Raw genomic sequence first — 20611 nt, 5'->3', positions numbered from 1 at the left:
TTTGTTGTACATATAAGTTAAAGCAGTGTTATCATATCTGCTTTAAAAACCTCGATGTTCTCTCTCAGGATAGCCTTTAATTACCAGTTCCTATCTAATTTCCTACTACAGAAAAGCACTCATTTTCTTCAGTGAAAGACAAAAACATACAGCAATGAATGGTGAGTTTCTCTTCTAAAGTAGCAAATGTGTTCAAATAAATTATCTACCTAGCTGAATGCTAAGCATCCAAGAATATGTGTTATTTGCTTGGTAATGGGTCAACTCAGTTGATAAGATGGTCCCCCACTATTGAATTACTCTTCCTAAGTAATGGTAATGATATGCATTTTTGCTTTGACATGTATTTGTTTTAATAAGCAATTTCAGGGTGTCAAATTAGTACATGCGAAACTGAAGTTTTCTTGTGCTTTTCTAATTGTGTTTGCCTTTTCTTTACCTACCTCAAACCCAATTAAAAAAAAATAAGCTTTTAGCAAATGCTAAAACCAGGGCTTTGCTCACCCAGCATGTGAAGACTGCTTCGGTGAAACAGGCAGAAGAAACCAACAAGAAGGTTCAACGGCTGAGATGGCGACGCAGCAAAGCACTGTGGAGTGCTTAGGGAATGTTGGAGCACAAAAGATAACACGGCCATCCAATGTAGCTGAGGAAGTCTCCAGGTGTAACGACTTTTCATGCCAATGGACCCAGGCTTCCAATGCTGAGAGAGTGGGACTGTCTCTGTGCATTGACTTTTCCACTTAAATCTCCCTCACCCACAAGTGTCTTTGTGCACACTCATCTATCATAGATGAAAACGCACAAAGACAATCGTCATCCTTGGTTACCAAGAGACTACTACTGCAACCACCAAGGTGCTAGAAACTCATAAAATGATCATAAATAAGAACTGACTAAAAATAAGGATTTCACTTAAAAATGTTTAGAGCCCCAACAGAAATAGCAAGCACTTGTACTTATGCCTGTGCATAGCTATTTTGTCTTATTTTCAAATCAGAAAGGGAGGAATTTCTTTCAATTATGATAAAGGGTTTTAATTAAATTACTTCAGATTATTTATTCCTTTTAAAGCTGAAAATACTAATGTAGAAGACAATTCACAGACTGTCTGCCTGAAGAAAAACCCCAGAAATAAAATAACACCATTTTACAAACTGGAACTAAAACAGAAACAAATGCAAGCTGGGTCAATGCTATAACAAACTTCCTGACAAAAACTTTTTATTGGTGACATTTGAAAAACAAATTTTTAAAAACACTTCTGGTGAATAGTTTGTCCTTGTTGCCTAACGTATATGTAGCTGATCTTATGTAACCTAAAACATTCCACTTTTTTAAATCGTGTAAAATACAAATATTTTCTATTATAGACTTCAGCTTTCCAAGTATCTGCATTAAAAATTTTCCATAGGGTCTTCCCCACCCTAGCCATCATCCATGTCACAAGAGCTTAAAGAGTTTTTTAATAGTACAAATTAGGTGGAGTTTTATCGATAATGCTTTTAATTAGAGACCAGTTTTGTTCCTCAAAGAGTAGTTGATTGTCCAAGACCATGAATCAATCCTCCAAGAGTATCAACAGTGAATTTTGAAGCAAAAGAGGAATGACTAAAGCTTTCCTATATCTGTACTTAATGTTTACTCTTAGTAGAAAAACCATTTCATCAAGCTATCTAATCTGATTTTTATATTCTGTATACAATTTTAAATGCTTACCTTTTCTACTTCTCAGCTGTTAGGCTGAACAAAAATGGCACTTTCCCCCTTTAGAATATTCACTGTACTGCTGAACTTGCTTATTATTAGTTCACCAAAGCAACACAACTTGTTCTGTGGTATAGGTCAAAGATTGGTCACCCTACAGTGTATGTGTTCTACTTAAGGAAGATGCTAACAACAGCTGTGTACTGTTAAAATAATTAACGGCTTCTATAAACAATTTCTGTTCAGGGATTTGTATATAGTGCTAAAGTTTACTTCGGAATAAAACACTGACAAACAGGGGGAGGGAAAAACCAGAACTTTCACATAGTTGTACTTGACCATATCTTATAGATAAAGCAGAATTATAATGCATATAACAAAAACAGTAAAAGGTTTTTTTAAGCTGATAGTTACAAATATGGTATGTAGCAACTTTCTACTTTGCTTTAGTACAATCCTCAACATAACACTCTACTATTATTGAGATATTTAAGGACTTAAACAAAAATTCTACAGACTACTTGCAAACAGTAAAATTTAGGGAAAATGCTTACATTCGATTTTGAAAACAAAAAAATCACGTAAAAAATGGTGGGTGCAAGTTCTGCTCTCAGTTGCAATCTTACTTCAGCTTTGCTATTCCTATAATAAAAAACACAGAAAATGAAGATTAGCAGAGCAGGGGGGAACTACATATAATTTATAAACCATAGCAAGCTCTGTTTATAAAATTAGATTTACTAGTTTTAGCAAATCGTCACCCTCCTAGCCCATACTGAAGGAAATCTGCTCTTCAATTCACTGACAAGTTGGAATTTTCTACCTTTTCTTCTTTGCATCTGTCCTTCTTTTCTTCATTATTTTCCATGGTCTCTTCTTCATCTTCAACAATCCCATCCCCTTGGTATTTGTCATGTGTCCATTTTGGACTGCTACCTGATTTTTTGAAGTTAAACCGTCCTCTGCCACGTTGGAAAGTGCCACGGCCTCTTCCTCTTTTGGCCCAATAATCCACACCATTATCCCTGTCGTCATGAAAAGTTCCTCTGGGCCAGCTGACTCCTGTAAAACCTGAATATTCTTTTGGTTCATGATGGGTTTTAAACTCTTCTTCTCTTTCCTTCTTACTGTCCTTTTCTTCTTGAGAACTGGCTGAGGAAGAGGATGATGAAGAGGTTGAAGATCAAGAACGGTCCTGCTCTCTGCTTTTGTTTACTGTCATCTTTGTAAGATTTGTATTCTTTGTAATCTTTAGTTTTTTCTTGCTTTCTGGATCCACTGGATTCCCTGGAGCCCTTGGAATCTCCCCGTTCTTTACTTCTTTCTTTTCTGCGATGATCAATGTCATGTCAAAGATCAGCAGAATCACACCTTAATTTTTTTATCTCCCATTTGATTTTCTTCTTTAAAAACTCTCTCTTCTCCTGATAAGTGGGTATGCTTCCTCAGGGCACTCAGAGAGATGTCAATTCTCTTGTGTATCTCTGGGCTTTTTTGCCGGGTGCTATGTTCTTCAGTGGCCTTCTGATATGAGGTGAATCTTTCATTTAGGGTCATTGCAGCTGATTTGAAGTATTGCTCTTTAACATGATGAACCAAGGACACAATGTACTGAATAAATGACTCTGAAGTGCTTTTGCTGGCCTGTGGCAACTTAATGTGGTCAAAGATGGATGGGGATTCTTGTTCCTTCTTGACAGAATGGACAAGTGTACTAGCAAGCAGCCTGTCTTTAATCAAGGAAGCAGGTCTGTTGGAATCATCAAGAGATACGGGTGCCATTTTGAGTTTGACTTCAGGGTGATGAGAATCACTGGCTATCATTTTGATCCTAAGTGTACTCTCCTCTCTGAAAGTAGACTTTTCTCTCGGCTCTTGTGTAGAGGGGGACTGTAATCAAAGAGTTCTTTGAGCTTTTCAGACTTTACCTGATCCGGTGACTGAGTTTCTTTCTTCACCATTATTCTCTCAGAACTTTTGTCGTTTTCCTTGTGCTTATCTTTTGTAGCTAGGCCTTTCCACTACATATCCAGTCTCTTTAAGTTTATAATTTTTATCTTCTCTAAATCCACCACTTTCTCTATTGCCCTTCAGCGAAACTTTAGATTTGTAAATGGCTCCTTCCTCCTCAGCATTCTGGTGAGATGCAGTAGCAAAATTTTTACCCTGATCTGCCAGGACAGACTTCCTGAACTGTCTATAATCCTCAGTCTCCTCTGTGTCATCTCCTTCTGAATCATTAAACTTTCGTTTTCCAGCCTCTTTTTCACTGAAATAATCTAAAGTTTCCTGATCCTCCCATTCTCCCTCTGCCCTCCCTTTTTCTGTTCCATTCTCCTTCTGGGCCTCTTTCTCCCTATTATTACCCCTATCAAGCAGGTATACTCTAGACTCTTCATCTGTGTACCTTTTTAAAAACTTTCCAGTCTTTGCAGTTTCCTGATCTCCACCATCAGGATAAAATGAACGAATTCTAGTTTCTTCACTTGGAACATTCTGTGGTGGGATTGTCTTTGCAGGGCATCTTCGTGAAGGTAGGTGATGGATTGGGCTATTCTGAGAGGAACTGTAGCAACTCAAACCATTTCCAAGGAAACCAGATCCAGACCTCTCGGGGCTATGTTGAATAGAATGTGAATGCTGAGAAGGAGTATTTTTTGCAGAGTGGGCTGTGCTGAGCATGGGAGCATCAGAACAAGATGAACTCTGACTAGGTGGTGTAGCAACAGGAGAAGGGCTGTGAGGTGATCTTGGACTATTATCATATGCTGAAAGATAGGGCCAAATGTCACCAGATGCCACTGATGATTTATTAAAATCATCAATGGGTTCAGAGGGGTCATGTTCAAATGTATCTTTCTGTTCATCCTGTGATTTCTTTTTCAAAGGACCGTCTTTTGGGGGAGCCCCTTCAGGTTTTTTGGTCTGCTTTTCAAGAGACCCTCGCCTTTTTGAGGAGACTGGTGACTTGCCATATGGGGATGATGAGAGAGATGAAGATGACCTTGGAGACCTGGAAGATCTGTAAGACGGGCGAGATCGGCTTCTAGATCTCTGAGAAGACACAGATCTTCGTTTTGGACTCCTGGAACGTGAACGACCACGTCTAGGGCTCCATGAGTGTCTTCTATTCCAGACAGGTCTATGGCCACCTCGATGATATCTACCACCACCTCCTTGATAATACCCTCTACCCCTTCCTCTGTACCCATAAGGCCTCCTCATTCCTCTATTATTTCTGTAATCTTGGTGATAATCTCTAGAATAAACACGATCTCTACTCCGAGATTGTGAATACGTCCTGGAACGTGACCTAGAACTGTATCTCTTCTTTCTAGAATGTGATTTGGACCTTGACCTGGAACTAGACTGTGATCTGGACTTCGATCTTGAAAAGTGTGATCTAGAGTTGGAACGACCCATTTCTTCCAGTGGATTATTCCTACTTAGGTTCTGATAAATGGCAAGTAGTCAAGTGATGTCTTTGAAACACTGTAAAACTCTTCCTGGGATAACGTTCTCAGAAATTTAAATTCTAAATCCCAATTCCTGACCGGCCAAACGCGGATTTCAGCACTTATCTCCGCAGTAGCTGCACAGCAGCCATTTCCCCCTCTCACAAACAGGAGAAGAACCATAGAGGTCCACTTTTTTTTCCCTTAAAGCAGCAAATCTGTTATGATAGAATTAAAGGAATTCAGCTTAAACTCAGTCCTACAAGTTTCCACAGTTTTTTGAAATGATTAAATGATATTTTAGTGTTTCCATCAGTTTTTTTTTTTTCATTTTATATTAGTTTTTAAAAAACAGCCTGGCAATTAGAGTAATATGGACAGAGGTATCAGCTAGTTGATACAGTGGATAGAACTCTGTCTGAAGCCAGGAGGACCTGCCCAAGTTCAAATACATCCTCAGACTCATATTAACTGTATGACCCTGAACAAGTCATTTAACCTTTGTCTGTTTCAGTTTTCTTAATTGTAAAATGGAGATGATAATAGTACATATCTCACAGGATTGTTGTGAGGATCAAATGAGATAAAATTTGTAAAGTGCTATGTAAGTACCAGTCACATAGTAGATACTTTAATCAATATTCCTTTCCTTCTATATCATAAAAATGTGATTGGGTGAGGAAGGGGGCATTTTATAGGTTGAAATTGCTCATTCTGAGCAATGACTGTAATACAGTATAGAGTCAATTTTATCTTTTCTGTAGGGACTCCACAAATTGACCTACAATAAAATATAGGTAACAGAAATTACATTAGTACATATGCTTTAACTTTATTAGCACATTCATTTTGTTCAGTGTTATTTAACTGTCAAATTGAGCTTGAGACCACACCGATGTTCCCTTTTTTTAAACTCCTTCACTTAATCAGAACCACATGGGTTAGTACTTAATTTCATATTGTCTTCTGTTGTTCTCTAATTGGTTCATCATTTCCTATTTGAAAGTCTTATCATTCAGTTTAGGCTATAAAATCTTTGAAGGTAGAGACCCAAGTTTTTAAAATTTTGCTTTCCTCGCTGTCTAGAACAGGGCTGAGCATACAGTTTTTAAATGCTCAGAAAAGGAATCCAGATCGCTTGGCAATGACAGCAACTAGCAAAAATTAAAGTGATAATTTCAGAAAACAATATGCTTAATGGACATCTTAATAAGATTTGCTTGTATAAAGAATTGGATGCTTTAATACATTAATGAATCTGGATTTACACACATGCTTTTGATGCAGTGGTATGCTGTCCTATATATACCCTACCATGTGTGATTCTTTTCATGGTCCCCCCATAAGTCCTCCAAAGATCATCTCTCTATTCAGTGCTCTGAAGGCCCTCCAGTAAGTATTTTAATATTTCATGGATCACAGTATCATGAAGATAGAGCTAGAAAAGGTAGCAGAGGCTACCTAGTCCAATCCCCTCATTTTATCAATGAGGAAATTGAGGCCCAGAAAGGCTAGAAGACATGCTCGACATCAGAGCAGAATCAGAATTTGGACCAAGGGCTTTAAAAAAATGCAAGAAAATGGATTCTTCTTTATTTCTTACTGCTTTTATGCCTAGGTTAAAGTCGCTCAATATAGTTGTCTATGCAAGGTCAAGGATGTGCCTTTGGTGCTTTAGGCACAACTGAGTCATAACCATTCCATCTGTAGCCACCTTGAATGCTTGCTCTTTCCAATTTTTGAAGCTTGAGAACACAAGGGCTGATTGAGCAAGAACTCATAGTCTGTTGAAGAAATGAATGAAAAACTGTTCAAGTGTTTCTGTGTGCTAAGTACTAGAGGTCTAAATGGAAAAGCAAGATAGTTTCTCTTCTTAGGGAGTTCACTTTCTGCTTGGAAGACAACACTTAAAGGTTTGGCTGCAAGTCAGAAGGAAAGTTCTCAAGGTCTTTAATGTGCAGTGAAAAAGAAGATGGCCATGATTTTTTAAAATGTTACTTCTATTGATAATTATATCCGTTTTTGCTGTTGAACTATTTCATGGTGCCAAGGAGTTTGGTACAAGAATTTGTTTTTCAGGTCTTCAGGAACTGAGGTTAGAGCTGCAGCACCCCCAGAGATAGCTGCCAGTTTGAGTCTCCACAGGGAAACTTATTGGGATGCTGGCATGGTTAGAGGCAGGACTACCCAAGGATCCTGGGCTTAATTGTCCATTGTTCAACAATAGATATAATTCATTGCAAGAAAGGTGGGTTACTTCCCTGAAGGTTACTCATCTCATGGCTCTGCTGTCTGGCCTGAAAGCAGGACCCGTGGTGTTGAGGATTACTATTTCCATGGTTCTTTGGTTCCCTGCTGTTCTCTTCCCTCTAGCACTCCCCCTCTTCCAATTTACCCAAAGTAGACCCTCCATACCTACTCCTTGCCTTTTTTCATTAATTCTCACAGTGTGATTTCCATGTTATTCTGGAGGTAATATTATCAAAACAGTTATGGACAGTAAGTGAAGCAGGAGATTTGGATTAAAATCCTGGCTCTTGCATTAATAAACTGTATCTTCCCCTGGCAAATCATTTAATCTCTCTGGCCCTTATTTTTCTTATCTGTTAAAAAAATGGAGTTGGAGTAGATTATGCATATGACTTTTATATTTCTACAGTCATGTGATTCTAAGGCTTTCCTTGATGCTCTGTACTTAAAGAATATTATGAATAAGAACTGATATCCTAAATAATTCTATAGAAAATTTCCTATCCAATATAATACTTTTATTGGAAATGTTTCCTGTATCTCATCTGAACATTTTTGCCAATGATTGACACTGATAATCAACATAATAGTTGCCTAGAGAATGGAAAAGCTAAGTAATTTTGAGTTGCACAAGTCCATTTATGTAAGAATTAGAATCTAAATTCAGGACTTCCTGGCTTTGAGGCTAGCTTTCTATATCACTCTACCTTCTACTTTGCTTTTAATTAATACAATTAACCCAAATGAATTAAACAAAAATTATTGTACATGTGCCACCCACTGGAGGAGTGATTGATTATGTATAAAGGTAAATACTTATTAACCCTGCCTTCAGGGAGTTTTTAAGACCAGTAAATAATGGTAGAAATGTCATGATTAAAGTTATCTTGAAAGATTGATTTTTGGATGAGAATATAAGTTCATTGATAATATCAGATTTATTGCTTAGGCCAGCATCGTAACTGATAAAGTGGTATAGGTCTCCATAGCTCTCTCAGGACCGTGGATGATCAGAGTTGCATCAGGCACTAATAAAGATTTTTAGGAGTCCATTATTCAGCCTCTCCCTTGATCATCCCAAGACATCTTTATTTGGTGCTTGAGCTAAGAGGTGGTTCATCAAACTATCCAACCCTCTTCATCTCCACAAGTGAACAGGTCATGTATGCTTATCTATTCTCCCCTTTATCTGTTAATAGAATTCTGTTAAAAAGTAAGATGTTTCTTGGGATTCCCAACAGCAAAGAAAACACAAAAAGCATGTATCTCTGACCCAGATTCCAGGAATATATAATAATTCTCCCTAACATGTAGGAATCAATATAGTATATGAAAAATAAATTCTCACAGAAGGTTTAATTCTACTAAAAAGAATCAAACAAAGTGCTATGGGAATTCAAATTCAAAAGAACACTCTCTGGTATTATGATTGGGAAGGGGATTTGAGCAGAATCTTAAAGAATAGATTGGGTTTCAACCAGCAAAAAAAAGTTGGGTTAGTGAAGCATTTAACTTTGGGTACGAAATAATATGAACAAAGCCAGGGAAGCAGAAAAACAGAACATGTTAGGAAATGGCAAATAGAATGGCTTGGCTGGAGAAAATAGTATATGATGGAGAGAAAATAATGGCTCACATTCATATGCAACTTCATGGTTTTCAAAGCATTTTCCTAACAACAACCCGGTATAATAAATTATTTGTATAATAAGTAATATAAATATGATTTCCCTCATTTTTGAAATGGGAAACTGAAGCTCAGATAAAGTCATGTGGCTAATACATGCCAGAGTAAGGATATAAATTCAAACCAAAGTCTTCTTTCTTCAAGACTAATCTTTGTTTTCATGGCATAGCTGCCAGATGGCAAAGAAGACAGCTGTAGCTGCAGAGGTATGTGAGCCACATGTGGCACTCATCAATCAGGACATCATGGGACCAGGATTGGAGTTCCAGAGCAGAAGGGTTAACTTTTCAAGAAGACCTGTTGAAAGAGAAAACAAATGTCAGGAATTTGGTTGGTTGTTTTTCGTCATCACCTTTTTACTTACTTAAATAGCAGGGTAAGAAGAGCAAAAGAAAGGCTGATCTAAGTTTTTGGGGGGCCTCATTTTACTCAACTTTAAAATGAGGGGAAAATTGGGCTAAATGATCTTTCTATATCTAAGTTTATGATTTCAAAATCCATTTTAGTTCTATTTCATTCTTTTCTCCCCTCCATGACCACCTGGTCTAATTAAAAGAGCATTTGTAGGAAAAAGGAATTTTTGGGATTCAGGCCTTCTTCTACCATTAACTACTTACTTGGTAGGCAACAGAAGGAAGTTTTTGGGTAGAGGCGATAAGGAGCTATGTAAAGATCAAGAACACTTTTTTTTTGAAAGAGGTTTTTATCTGAATTGTCTTATATTTTGCTCCTGCTCATTTCCTTATAACACTACTCAAAATCTGTGTTGGCACACTGCTGCTTTGTTAGTTTGTCCCTTAAGATGTTCACAGCCTTGCTTTCCCACCATCCTCCTACCCGAACACTCTAGCCAACTTAGTCTACTCACTGATACCCTGATCATGTAATTTCCTTCTACATCTGTCTTCATTCAAGCTGTCCCATAACATTTGGGTTGATCCTTTATTGCCTATGAAATTCTACTCATCTCTTATAACCCAGATCACACACCACTTCCTCCGAAAAACCTTTCCTGACCTCAGCAAAAAGGGATCCCTCCCTCCTCTGCACTCCTAGAACACAATGTTCTTACCTCTCCTTTTAATCATTGACATCATTATTTTTTTGTTTGAAGTGTACATCATTCCCAAACCATATTGTAAAGGCATAATTAATATCTGATCTATCTCACAGAATGAAGCATAACTCAATCCCATTGTTGAGTGGTAGATAATAAAATTTTTATTTCTACAAACGGGATGTGGAAAGGCAATTCTATTGGAATGGGAAAGCCTATACTTGCAAGACTGAAATAAAGCAGTTAATTATTTTCCTTAATCTAATACTGTATGTATAAGTATCTAATACTGTATGTATGTATAAGATAGTCTTACTGGATCTCTGATCATCAATGTGGGTAGTGAATCAAAGCAATCAACAAATATTTAGTAAATGCTTATTATATGCCACGTACTTTATGTGTGTGTGTGTGTGTGTGTGTGTGTATACTAATGTGATACATCCTTCCAGTAATGCAGATTGCAAGTAATCCAGTAATCCAAGTAAACATGCATCAGGCCACTTTCCCCCCATGTTTTCCTATAAGACTTCCACAGAAATTCTACCCAACAAGCTTATTCTTGTTTCATTGCATGGATACCAAAGGAGTATGCAGATGATCATTTATCCTTCATTCGTAAGAGTAGCTCATTTCTTGTGGTCCTAGCTTTCTTGTAGGGCATCTTTTATGTCATTGCCACCACATAATTCTCCTTTAACATATTACAGCTTGCTTACACCTACCAGGTATCTCTGTTGTTCTTTGGAAGATGCTTAACTTTAATCCATCAGAGATGGTAGTATTCCATAGCTCAAAACCATTTAGTTCCCAAGACAGATTAAGGGAGAGAGAAAACAATTCCCCTGGGCAAATGGTTTTCCAGAAAGAACATAGAAAACATTAGATTTTTTTGCAAATCTACAAGAATAATATAAATTTCCCAAACCAGCATATTCTTGTGCCCTAGAAAAAGCTTATACTTTTATATGCCCAAAGATTTCAATTTCTTAATTTACTTACAATATTAAAGATAAATAAAAAATCCCTCACTTCTAAGAGTCGTACTTAAGGTGCCTCTTTTAACTAATCTTGTCACAAATAAAGATCGAATTGATTAAGTATAGTACATAACTATATACTTATTTAATAATGAAGGTGCCTTGAGGCTTTTGATAGATTAGAGACAGCTATAGGGAGAGAAAATTTATAATGGGGTTATATGTATCAAAGATAATTACCAGGTAAAGGAGCATCATGAGTTAGGATCTCAGTCTACTGCTTTTGCAAAGCTGTAAGCCCTGGCTAGACTTTATCAGGCTATTCTAAAGGAGGTCAGTGCTCTGGCTTGTCATTTGGTTCTTTAGCAACACTGGCTCTTTAAAGTATGTGTCAATATGACTTAGAGATGTTGTTTTTGGATGCCATAGAAATTTAAAAGGGGAACAAAAGCCAGCTGTCTCTATTAATTGGAAGCAATAAATTTAATTTTGGAAGGCAGAAGTAATAGGAATCACGTGGGGCTGTTCATCTCTGCCTGTCTGATCTCCTTTAGCTATGACATAAATCAAAACCTCTTGTGGTTTCAACCTGTAATCTTAGATCACTGAATCTCTGACTTACACTTTTAGTAATCACTCCTAATAATGTGCCTAAATTTGTAGGAAAGCAGTGGGGCACCTAAAGCATCTCAAAACTGCAAAAACCGAATGATCTGTTTCCCTCAACAGTCTTAGGGGCTTATTCAAATCTTCTCCAGTTGTAATGTCATGTCACTGACCCTGCTTTTCCATCTACACCTCTCACAGCTCTACCAAATCAAGATGATTTAATGGTAGGCACAACGGAGCAGTATTGTCTTGCCTCATCAGGAGAGGGCTGGGATAGGAATCCAAACAATTCTGGCTTAAATACTGACACTATCTCAGAGCTGCAAGCTATTTAAAAAGCTTAACTATCAATATAGAAGCTTGATGTGAGGAATCTTGTTTGCCACTCTGCCTAGGGGACCAAGAACAGGGCAGCTCTTGCTCAGGCTACATGCCACTGAGGAATCTTCCATGTGCCTGTGGCGTCACTGAGAGAGAAGAGTTATTCACTAGGTGCCACATGGTCATGATCACTCCCATCCCACTATTATGCTTTCAGATAGGCAGAAAGACCTAATTGGGAAGTTTTAGACTAGAGAAAGGAAAGCAAAGTGGGGGTCATGGTAACTATCTTCAAGGATTATCCGGTAAGGCTATTATGTGGAAAGGGAATTAAATTTGTTCTGCTTAGCCGTAGAGGACAGAACCAGGAATACTGAACAGCAATTATAAGATTCCAGGTTGATTTCAGGAGAATCAAACAAAAGGGATTGGGCTGCTTCAGGAGGCAGTAGCTGTCTTCTCAGTGGAGGTCTTCAAGCAAAGTCTGGATGACTACTTAGCAATGTTGTTGAGGGAATTTTTCTCAAGACCATAGATCTAGAATCTCTGAGAGCTCTTCTGACTGAGAGTTTGATTACAGCTTGTCTATAGTTATTGTTTGGCCAATTAAGTTAAGGTCATCAAAATGTACTAATTAGTTTCCATCTAGTCCATGGCCACATCCTAACTTTAGAACTTGGCTCTGAAGGAGATCAAGTGAGGGTATAAATTCATTATTATTGCTGGAAAAGAATTCCAAGCACATGATGATGAATCAACAACATTATTAGATTCTACTACCAATTTACTGAGTGTAGCAAAAGCACATAAAGTGCTAGAGACTCCTTTTAAAAAAGTCACCATGATTATATTTGAAAAGACTTTTCAATATGTACTTGAACTCTACCATATATGTGTGTAAGTATGTATGTATGTATATTTATCTCAACATATGTATATATATATATATATATATATGAAGTTATAAATAACTATGGATATATGCGATGATTTAAAATGTTTTAAAGATAAAAATAGCAAGAGATTGTTTCCCCACCTGTCACAAACCTCATTTAAAAAACAAATATGGGTCAATGTATGCCATATAGCTTTATTCATCCTAAATGAAATTTTGGTCCAGACATGATTTCATTGGTATAGAGAATTCCTAGGATTGAAACTTCTTCCAATCATGCAGATCAATGACTTGTCTGCAAATTCTAATCCTTTAAATAAATTTAAATTCTTTTATCTAGAACTTAAAATAAAGCCTTTAAATAGTAGCCATATTGTTTTGATTGTGCCCAACTTGGAACATAATTTTAAGTATACTTATGGCCTCTTTGTTAATAAAACTCTGAAATGTTATATGTTTGGGCTAGGTGTAGCCTAGGGGGAATATATATATATATGTGTGTGTGTGTGTGTGTGTGTGTATATATATATGTACACATAATATCATTGTCTTAACAATAATCAGAATTGGACTCACACCTGGAGAATTGGAAACATTAATGTCAAACTATAGCCCAACACACCACAAGAGATTTCTTGATGCCAGTTTATGTAGGAAGATTTGAAGTCCCTTTTGTGACAAAAAACATGTTAACCAAATTAGTCATTGCTAAATGTCATTATTTTTGCCACTGAAAATATATAAACAACACTGTGTGTATGATTAGATTAGGAAAACTGAAATTTTCTCAATTTAGGAAATTTTTTTGAAGAAACTCAGATGGTAAACTTCTGAAATTTTCTCCAGAGGAACCTTGAAATTGGGCCAATGAAGCAAGTCTGGATAAGATTCCAAATGGAAAAATATATTTGGACCAAGGATTCCTTTGGAATTCTCTTTGTAGTCAAATAAAGAGATTCATCTTTCAACCTTCTTTTACGCAAAATAGAACTGTTTCATTCAACCTTGAAAGGGTGGAGGTGGAATAAAGTTTCTAGATAATTGTTTATGTTCAAGAATTTTGTTAAAAATAAAATATAAATTTTAAGTGATTTTAGTTACTATTTCATGTTCACGTTTAAGTTGAACTTTCTGAAATATTAGAACAGATCTTCACTTGGCCTTTTTGAGACAGTGCTAATTAAATTCAGAACTCATTAAGAGGTTCAAACAACTCAAGATAGGGTAGTCAATATAAAAGTTTGTGTGGTGATGTGGGAAAATGTTTCTATCTTAATCTTGATTTAAAAAAAAAAACCCAAACAACAAATAACCCACAATCTAAAAGTTGGCACAACCCACAACATACCATAAACACAACGTAAATTACTGCTATATTTATTTTGGCACAGTTAGTGCTATGAAGTTTCCATCACCAACCCCTGGTAGAATTTGGACGTCAAACACATACTTAGTCAGGGCACCATTTTTGACACACATATGATTCTTTTTGCCCAGCTGGTGGCAGCCGCTTTATGAACTCCTGAGAATTGTTGGAGGAAGCCCATCTCCACCAAGGATACTGAATAGAGTGCAAAATAAGTTGCCTTAAAAAGGTAAAAGTGCCAAATAAAAGAACTACTTAGATCAAATCAATATTATAAAATCAGAGGCCTGAAATTATATATATATTTTTATCCCTAAAAAAAAAAAACCCTTATCTTCTGCCTTCTAAGGCAGAAGAGTGGTAAGGGCTAGACAATGGGGGCTAGATGACTTGCTCCGGGTCACACAGCTAGGAAGGGATGGGCCTAGACTTCAGATGGGCTTTGGGGCAGTCAAGTGACACAGTGAATAGTGCTGGGCCTTGGAGTCAGGAAGATGAGTTCAGATCCAGCCTCGGATACTTTTTAGCTGTGTGATCCTAGGAAATTAACTTAATCCCAATTGTCCGAGTTTCCTAATTTGTAAAATAAGTTGGTAGAGTTGGATATGCCTGAAAATGACTAAGCAAAAGTGCACAGAGCTGACACTAGCAAAGGGATATTAGTGTCAATTATAGATTAAAAATAAAACAAAGATCTTATTCAACCTGAGTGCCAAATGGAAAAGCTCATCATTATCGTACCAGGTACATAGTAAAGGACTCCTTAATAGATTTATGTGCCCAATTTTAATTACTGAAAAGTCTGGTTATCAGGTGTGATAACTGTCATTGCTGTCTTTTCTTTCTAGATCAAAAAGCTATAGCCAGCCCAGTCTCCAAGCAGGTGTACTGATGGAGTGCCTGTCCTCTTCCTGCCTTTCTCAGACTTGTGACATTAGTGAGTCCCGGGGCTCCATTTCCGGGGCCAGTAGCCTAATGTGATGATTCACACAGTGATGTGACTGGAGTCTTAATTACCATTTATGGAAAATACCATTATTGTGAGCCTCGCAGGTCACGAGGCAGCAAGAGGTTCAGTGGATAGAATGCTCCCTAGTCCTAGAGTCAGGAAGACTCAAGTTCAAACAAATCAAGCCTCGGAAACTTACAAGCTGTGTGACTGGCAACAAACTTAACCTCTGTAAAATCTTAAAAGTTTCCTCAACTATAAAATAGGGATAATTTATAGCCCCTATGTACCAGGGCTGTGGTGAGAATGAAATGAAATATTTAACATTGTTATATAAATGTTACTATTATTAAACTAAAAAAGAAATCTGAATTCTTGGAATAGTTTCAGATTGCATGTAGAATACACAAGAGGCACGGCATACACATGAGCGATCTTAAAGAAGTGAGTTATAAGCTGGAAATCAAGACACATGAGGCCTGATTCAAGATTTTTTAATGAATTCATTTAACTTAAATATAAGTTATGGATCTCCAGTTGTAAAATGACTTGCTCTAACAGTCATTAAGTACTTAGATGCTTACTCTGCTCAAGGCACACACAATATTTGGTCCTGGAGACAAGGATAAGATGAGAAAGTTGCTCCCATATCTTTTATTAAAAGGTAGGAAAGGTGGGTAGAGGGAGAACAATGTCACACTGCATCGAAAAGAAAGAGGCACCATCATTCTTTTTTTTTTTAAACCCTTACCTTCTATCTTGGAATCAAGTGATAAGGGCTAGGCAATGCGGGTAAAGTGATTTGCCCAGGGTCACAGAGCTGGGAAGTGTCTGAGGTCACATTTGAACCCAGGACCTCTCATTTCTAGACCTGGCTCTCAATCCACTGAGCTATTCAGCTGTCTTCCCAATTCCCCCCCCCCCCCAACCTCTTCTTGCTATAGTTTAGAGGCTGATTTATATAAGGCCAGTCCAGGAGGATCTTATTTCTTCAGCATCGTCTGGGTCTGTCTGGTGTGTGTGTGTGTGTGTGTGTTTTTTTTTGAGGGGGGCAGGCCAGTCACTACACAGGTGTAGGTAGTAAATGCTTATTACATTTTTTAAAGGTAAAAAATGTTCTTTAAAAGTTGTTTGTAAATGGAATTCTAAACGTGCTGGGGAGAACTAAATAGACTTCTGGGGATGCTTATGGGAAGAAGGGAAGTAGTAAAATCAGAAATCTTCATCAAAGAGGTTGATTTTTGAGTTGAGCTTTCAAGGATGGGCAGAAATTCAACAGGCAGAGAAAGGGAGGTCAGGAGAACATTTCAGGCCTGGGGACCAACATAACGAAAGGGAAAGACGCTGAGAGCAGGACTGTTTAGTCAGAATACAGAAAACATGAAGGGAAGTAGTGCGAGTCTAACAAGGGAGAATGTGGAGGGTGCTCAAAGGAGGACCAGAACTTTGGATAAAGATTAGCCTAGAAATGGTATGAAGGATGGATCAGTGGGCGAAAGCCTGCTAGAAGTCTAGCGGGGGTGGGAGATAATAAAATCATAAACAATGGCTGAAATGGTAGCAGACAAAAACATGGTTATGAGACATTATATGAGTATCAACAGGTCCTGGAAACTGATTGGAAATGAGATGAGGCAGAGTAGCAAAGGCATTGCTAAGGTCCAATATAGAAGACTAAGCAGTTCCTCTGAGGGAGAGTGAAGTCAGAAAGAGAAAAAGATAAATTTTGCTTTGGGCACGGTGAGTTTGTAGCAGGTAAACTTTATTCAGTTAGATATGGGTCTGGAAGAGAGGTTAGATTGAGGGATATAGATGTGGGCATCATCTTAAAGGAGGCAATTTTGTCCTGGGAGTGCTAAGATGTCCAAGGGAGAGGGCGGGAAGGGGTGAATGATGAATAACTTGGTAGGGGAGGGGAAGATAATACCCACATTGTTACTTGGAAGAGACTTACAGAGAGCAAATGCGTGCTGGAAGGCAAGGGAGAGAGTAACCTGCTTGAGTGTGCCTCAATCTTAAACACCACAGAGAAGAGGTCAAGGATGATGAGTACTGAAGAAAAAGGCACTGAATTGGCAATTAGGTCAATTTAAAAGGTGCAGTTTCCATACCTAGACAGAATGGGAGCTAGATTGCAATGGGCAAAGGAGCATGTTGGTGGTGAGGAAGTGAAGGTATCTCAATGTCTCACAAGGAAAGGGAGGGGATGCATGGGACAGGAGCTGGACTGCAGTAGAAAAGGAGTCCTCTTGCCAAATGGTTTCAATATTCTCAATGAAGCAGAAAGCTAAGTCATCTCTGTAAGTTTGGGTATGGAAAGGTGGTTGGTGTCTCAAGTAGGAAGAAAAGGTCCTGGGTTAGAATAGTAACTTGAGAAAACAGGCAGTTAGAAGACTAGGGAGTTGGGCTGTAAAGGAGGGTCTAGCTGAGATTAAGCAATGTGTGTACATGTGTATAGACTGGATGAACTACTGTGAATTGTTAATAAATTTAAAATAATTAAAATACATCAAAGTCCATGCCCTGTCAGTGATGTACATTTAAGCAAGTGTTAGGACATTATATAGATAAATGAAAAGGAAAGCCAAAATGGGCAAAGCCAAACTGAGAAAGCCAACTGGTAAGTACAGTTGGTTAATTTAAATGTGCTTTATAATAAAAACAACTCCCTTTTCAGGCATTTCAAAGTTCTGGCAGCTAGCTCTAAACAATTCAAATGTTCCATCTTTTTTCCTGCTCAAAGGCCTTTTGAATTCCTTTTTTTTCCTCTCTGATACTACACTAATGAGTTTTGCATCCCACTGCAAATTATACTACATTTGCAAGGCTGAAATTTACTACTAAGTACACCACATTTATTATTAATACACAAACCCAGCCAAACTCCTCTTGCATGTCTGAAATAGTATACCATACTTAGTACTTGCTCTTAGAGACCATTCCAATTTTATTTGTTCATATACTGTTGAATTGCAATACTGACTCTTATAAGTGATCACTTATTAGTTGATAAAAACCAAAAACAGATGAGAACAAAAAAATCTAAATTTTAAAAACTGAAGACTTTCTTAAGCTTTATAGCAGCATTTCCACCTTTAAAAATGCTGCATGGCACTGAAGGTTAGACAAAAGAATTCTCCATTATTGCAAAAAGAAAAATCACTGGAGAAGATTTCGCAAACATTTCAAATACAGTAATTAGAAATATGAACTTGCTTTTCACTGCCAATATATTTTTGTCTGAATTCATTTTCCAGATTTTTTCCTCTAAGTTATAAGTTTTTTATAAAACACAAAGGAGGAAAGGTGAGAAACATCCTTTGATCCTTTTGTTCAATCTAGTTCCTTTCTCATGTGATTCTTCCTTTCTTGTGCCAAGCTTCTTAAAAAAGTCATCTATAATCACTGACTTGCTTTCTTAAAGAATGAACAAAAGATGTTAAGAAAGATAAACAAAATAAAAAACGAACAAAAGAACTTAAAATGTTTATTGACAAATTTATATTCATAAAAATATACAAGAACGATATGTAGTTTTCAAAGAAAGGCCTTAGGTTTACTACCCTAAAAGTTGCCAATAGTCCAAACTATCAGACTATTAACCCACACTGGGAACTTGCTCCATCATTACAGATTGCTACTTGTCTAGAATGCACTGGATAAGTATAAGAGAGTTGTCTAAAGCTCAGAAAGGTTATCAGACTTAATCATGGGTCACAAAGAGAATAAATTTCCAGAGGCAGGATTTGAATCCAAGTCTTTTTGTCTGAAAGGCCAGTATTCTATCTATTAGGCCACACAATGTTTTCTTGACCACCCTTTAAGACTAGATTAATAAATTAAGAGACTTCCAGATTACTATAATAAAAATGATCTGACAATTTGCTACAGTAAATAATAGGAAATTAATTCTATCCAGCTTAAATATAAAAGATTCTATAGAATTCCAATTCTCCACAAACTAAACTTATAAATATATATTAAAATCTATTTTTAATGATTCTCAGTTAGTATCTGACTTGATTTTACAAAAAAATTATAAAATTTCAAGTCCATATGTATTTGAATAAGGAATTTGGTGTAAAAAGATACAAAACCTATAGGTAAATGATATACTGGAAAGTATACTGGATTTAGAGAGAAAGGGTTCAACTCCTGGCTCTGCCACTTACTGAGCAAGATACATCTCTAAGCTTCAATTTCCTTATCTGTAAAATGAAGAAGTTGGCCTCTATGACTCATTCCAGCTCTAAATCTATACTCCTCTGATTTATTCATGAAGAAAAATATCAAAATAATCAGCAGTTTAATTTCTATGCCAGAAGAAGCTTTAGTCATCAGATAATTTATTCTTTCAATTTGGAAGAATGCATTTAAGATACCAAAGTAAAACAAGTTATTTAATTTTCTGTTTTTTCCTTGCTTGATACTCCTGTGTTTTGTTTTTGACAGATTTAATTAGCATTGACAAAGCAGGATCTATGGATTTTTTTGCTTTTTCCTTTTGCAGGTCATTTTCTTTTCTCTTTATTGCCTTCGCAAGTTCTTGTTCCTTTTGTTCTCTTTGCCGAGCCTTCTCCTCTAGGATTTTTTCTACAGCTTTTGTTTTCTTGAAATTAGGATCAGAAGGATCTAAATTGAATAAGTGGGAAGTATACATTGCTTGGAACCGAGTATCTGAAACATCAACCTACAAATTTGAGCAGAAAGAATAAAGTCAATCCAAACAATCCAGCAATAGCAAATGTCATGGATCAAATCGTAATAGACTGAAAGCTCTCTGCAAGGAGATTATCATCATTTTGTACTCCTCTACAATGCCTAGCAGAGTGTCAAGAATAAAGAAAACATATTCAAATAATTTATCTTTCTTTCCCTAACATATATAATCCTAAAAAATTTTTTCTTCCATTGGGGTTTGATTCTAAAGACTGGAAGTAAGCATATTAAAGGTCTGATCAATCTTGATGTCAATAAAAAGTAAAGCATTTAAAAGGTAAGAACCACTACATATGTTATATTATTGAGATCAAGGTAATAAATTCCCTAAATAGATCATTAATCTTGTCAATAGAAATTCACTCTTCCACATCCATAGATTTTTCTCTAACACCAGTAAACTATTTTGAAAATATATGTTCTAGGCTATGTGTATGCATGTGCACATATGCATGCATGTGCACACACACACACACAGGAAGTATGGATAGCTTATAGCAACATTACTTCTAAAAGAAAAATATAAATCAAAGTGTCTACTAATAATGGGCCTGTGGTACTGCCTTTTTATTTTTTTAATATGGAAGGCAATAAAAGTTAACAGCAAACATTATAG

At 36.8% G+C, this 20611-nt stretch overlaps 1 protein-coding gene and 1 pseudogene across 2 annotated transcripts in view; both read right to left on the bottom strand.

The window, feature by feature from the left end:
* Positions 1–1207: 1207 nt before the first annotated feature.
* On the bottom strand, positions 1208–5621 carry LOC100031594 (bcl-2-associated transcription factor 1-like; annotated as a pseudogene).
* Positions 5622–18749: 13128 nt separating this feature from the next.
* Positions 18750–20611, bottom strand: part of ESF1 (ESF1 nucleolar pre-rRNA processing protein homolog) — a 109773-nt gene continuing 107911 nt past the window's right edge. For both annotated transcript variants that reach the window (XM_007476666.2, XM_007476667.3), the window contains exon 14: positions 18750–19966. In XM_007476666.2, coding sequence (XP_007476728.2) covers positions 19673–19966 — 294 coding nt within the window. In that variant the 3' untranslated portion in view covers positions 18750–19672. The remainder of the gene's footprint in view (positions 19967–20611) is intronic.

The sequence above is a fragment of the Monodelphis domestica genome, chromosome 1, assembly GCF_027887165.1.
Source record: "Monodelphis domestica isolate mMonDom1 chromosome 1, mMonDom1.pri, whole genome shotgun sequence".
NCBI lineage: Eukaryota > Metazoa > Chordata > Mammalia > Didelphimorphia > Didelphidae > Monodelphis > Monodelphis domestica.
This window is presented reverse-complemented; position numbering and strand designations above follow the sequence as displayed.